This window comes from Contarinia nasturtii, unplaced genomic scaffold (genome assembly GCF_009176525.2).
Source record: "Contarinia nasturtii isolate CC-2019 unplaced genomic scaffold, AAFC_CNas_1.1 Cnas_scaffold_5813, whole genome shotgun sequence".
NCBI classification, from domain to species: Eukaryota; Metazoa; Arthropoda; class Insecta; order Diptera; family Cecidomyiidae; genus Contarinia; species Contarinia nasturtii.
In genome coordinates, this window is record NW_022203080.1 from 1 (window position 1) to 3,705 (window position 3,705).

Genomic DNA, 3,705 nt, shown 5'->3' on the forward strand with positions numbered 1-3,705 from the left:
GTTTAATCATCTATTCACATCTCATGTATTGAGTTGATCAAAACAACTGCTCTCACTATCTCAATACATAGCTTTGATCATTCCAATGCGAATCTGTCGACTCATGGTACACGACTCAAAATTTTTGAACGAATAAAAAAAAATCGCACTGATTATAAAAAATGTATTTTTTCTGCGCTGATAAACGGCTATAAAAACAGTGCTAAGCAACACAATGCTTCAATTTGTATTCGGCCGTTCAAAAGTGACACAATACATTCGTAAATCAATTGTTAGATTAATTATATTGTTCCAATAGATCTACTTTTTTTAATTTCTCGAAATTAAAAAAGAGCTCAAATCATCGAAAAAACCAGTTAGCAAAAATTTGCACTTCAAAAAAATACTCAACTTTCGTTCGAGTTATCAACTAACAAGTGACAAAAAATGGCTTTGGAAGTGATGGCTAATTTCTCGTTTTACGCGTCACACGTTTTGAGAGGACTTTTTAATATTGCCATTGGAGCCGAAGAGTTCATTTACGACGACCAAGGCAACATCATTTCAAAGCTACCATCAAAACGGAAGCAAGTTTTGGTATTTGCCAAAAATTTCCTCAAGGAACCGGTAAGCTATCATTTTATTTTCACCATTTTCTGCATTTATTTTAATTTTCACGTGAATCCGTTTTTTGCGATTTTAACCTTTAAAAATGTCTAAATATGATTAAACTCATCTCAAGTTTTTTTTTTCGTACGTTTTCAACAGGTGATGTTGGGTGCTGCATTTCCGAGCAGTCAGTTTGTGGTGGATAAAGTTCTTGCGCCGATCGATTTCGAAAATTCAAAATTGATCGTAGAATACGGTGCTGGTGTTGGTAATATTTCCATTGAAATTCTTCGTCGCATGCGCAAAGATGCGAAATTGGTCGTCTTTGAAATAAATGAAGATTTGATTGAATTTTTGAAAAATGAATATCACGACGACCGTTTAATTGCATCCGATCGCTCAGCTGCTGATGTTGAAGAGGTGCTACGTGAAAACAAATTGGGACAACCCGATTACATTATTTCTTCAATTCCATTTTCAACTATGCCCCAAGAAGTCGCCAACCAAATTATGATTGCAACCAAATCCATCTTGAAACCCGAAGGAAAATTCTTGGTCTATCAATATCGCAGCAAAATTCTTGACTTTTTACAACCATATTTTAAGCACATCGATCGCAGTTATGAAATTCTCAATTTACCACCAGTTAAACTTTTTTATGCATATAATTAAGATACGATTCTTTATTTCGATCACAATTAGTTTATTACTTTGAAAATGACACTTAAAATAAGAGATTTTTAGTTTAAACATTTAGTGTTAATTGATTTTTTTTAAGTTTATGAATAATAATAATAAAATCGCCACTTTTTTACATCCTAATTTCGATGGTTCTTCATTTTCTTGGTCTTTCTTTCTTTTTTGTCGAAGACTTTTTTTGCACACACTTAGAAAGGGGAAAACATTTATTATTTAGAAAGGCTTTTCAAAGCTAAAGCTGATTTCAGATAAAATGCAACACCCAAAAACAACTCACATGAGTCTGAATGTCGATTGGCATTGATTCGCGATTGGAATGAAAGGTAATTCAAAATTTAAATGTAAAAAGTTGACTTTTTCAATTCTTTGAGATTGCACCAAAGCAAATCGAATCAATCGGGCACAGAGTTTGTGTCACAGACAAATTGCGGTTTTGTATATATTTTTTTGATATTTGGATCATCTCGCAAAGTAAAATTACGAAATGTGATACAACTTGAAAAATGACAATATTTTGTATCTGACTGTTACAAATGAATGCCAGTGCATCCATATTAAATATCACAACTTCTTCTTTCCTTAACTGATTGAGAATGGAAGGTGCAACATTTGGTTTTGATATTTACATGATGCACGTCAGTCAATGGGCGAGTGACAGTATATAATTAAGAGACTTTTTGGTGTTTAAAATTTTCCTTTAAAATCGATTGCAAAATCATCTACTAAAGATACTTTTTATGTCCGTAATTGAATGTTCTTTATTGCAATAATCTTCCTCTCTCATTTGCAGAAAGTGTGCTCTCTCAATTATTGGTCAAATCGGCTTCATATTTAGAGGGTCTTTCATAAAAAGTATTGAGTGGCACAGGTAATTTGTCCACCGTTGGCAACCGGCCTTTGAAATGAACTTTGGTGGTAGACACAGTCTGATGACACCGTTTATATGAAAGAAGGTTTAAATGACAGCTTTTCTCGCAATAAACAACTCTGGGATTTTAAATCACACTTAAAACTTGTTTGGATAAAAGGTATTTGCAAAAAAGCTGAAGAGGTCATGACATACTCTTTGTGTGCCTTTTAAATACTCTTATTACCAAGTTGAACTCAATATTTGTAAATATTTGATTCAAAAAAGTCTTCAGATTACGAATGTTAGTAATGACCATTGCACAGTTTCTATAAAAATTGGCACCATTTATGACGGTATGTGTAAAAGTTTGAATTTGAAATCACATAGAATTCAAAGAAAGTTTCGAAAGGAATTTGAGTGAAATTTTGATACGTTTGGTTAAATAAGTGCATTTATGAGATGAAATGAGATGATAGATCCATCTACTTTACATAAACTTTCTTTTCTCTTTTCTAAACTGTAGTTTTCATAACACAAAAACCATACATTCATATTCACACGCGTTTCACCATACGTTCATATTTCCTTTTTTTACAAACAAGTCACTTTGTCATTAAAAGATGAAAAAACTGATTTCAATCTAGAAAAAAATACAATTTTTCAAAAGTCATCGTGACAATTTTTTCTCACATTAAACTCAAGAATCACATTCATCGGCACAAAAAAAAAATCCAAGCCTTTATCGCAGTAAATTTTGAAAAACAGTCTGTAAAGCGACGCAAACAGTGACACGCATAAAATTCAAAATGCAAACACAATTTTTCGAAATTGATATTTTTTCTGTGAGTTCGTTTTTTCATCATCATCAATTGAGCTTGTGTATTTTTTTTGCCCGACGTAATTAAAATACGGAAAAAATAACTTTATCTCAAAATGGCGAAAAAAACACCAACCGAATCGAAAAAAAACGATGAAAATAGTTGTCGTTTGATTGGAGTGTGTGAAGAGGTGTTGCATGTTATTCAAGCCGTATGTGAGTTCAAATAATAACAAACGTGTTAGAGTGTGGAAAGCACAGTACACGCGATTGTGATGGAAATTAAATAAAACTTGTTCAAATTCAATTTAATGTGAGCGTGTCATCACGCTTTCTTATCACATTCGGCCGGTATATGCAAAGACTGTGAAAAACATACGATCGTCACACGACTGCCGAAAGTAACGTTCGATGCGGTGGGAAACTATGTACGGTATAAAAAATGAATGTATTGTTTGGTAATTGTGTGATTTGTTACAGTGAGTCAAAAATCACACATCAGTCGGTCGTTTAAGGAGCGATGTAACGCTACATTGCTTGTCAGATTGTTCACATTTCTTGTAACAAGTCATTGAATGCTTTGCAACTTGTATTTTGCTATTTTGTGGAGTTGGATTGAAATGGAACAATCAATGGTATGTTTTAACAGACAAATTGATCAAACAAAATATTTTACTACCGTCACTTGCTTTCTATATAGACTGTATATTTTTTTTGAGCTTCGCGTTCCCAGCGCCATCTCTACGTGCAC

At 33.0% G+C, this 3,705-nt stretch overlaps 1 protein-coding gene across 1 annotated transcript; it reads left to right on the forward strand.

Annotated features, from left to right (window-relative positions):
• Window positions 1-239: 239 nt before the first annotated feature.
• LOC116351600 lies at window positions 240-1,410 on the forward strand. Its single transcript, XM_031783718.1, has 2 exons — window positions 240-606; window positions 748-1,410. The coding sequence occupies exons 1-2, from the start codon at window positions 427-429 to the stop codon at window positions 1,258-1,260; spliced, it is 693 nt and encodes a 230-aa protein (XP_031639578.1). The 5' UTR covers window positions 240-426; the 3' UTR covers window positions 1,261-1,410.
• Window positions 1,411-3,705: the final 2,295 nt, after the last annotated feature.

What these genes read in the sequence shown, in the direction of transcription:
- LOC116351600 (XM_031783718.1), top strand. Translation starts at nt 427, where the DNA reads ATGGCTTTGGAAGTGATGGCTAATTTCTCGTTTTACGCGTCACACGTT. An exon ending in AAAATTTCCTCAAGGAACCG is followed by an intron (nt 607 to 747) that starts GTAAGCTATCAT and finishes CGTTTTCAACAG; the next exon opens with GTGATGTTGGGTGCTGCATT.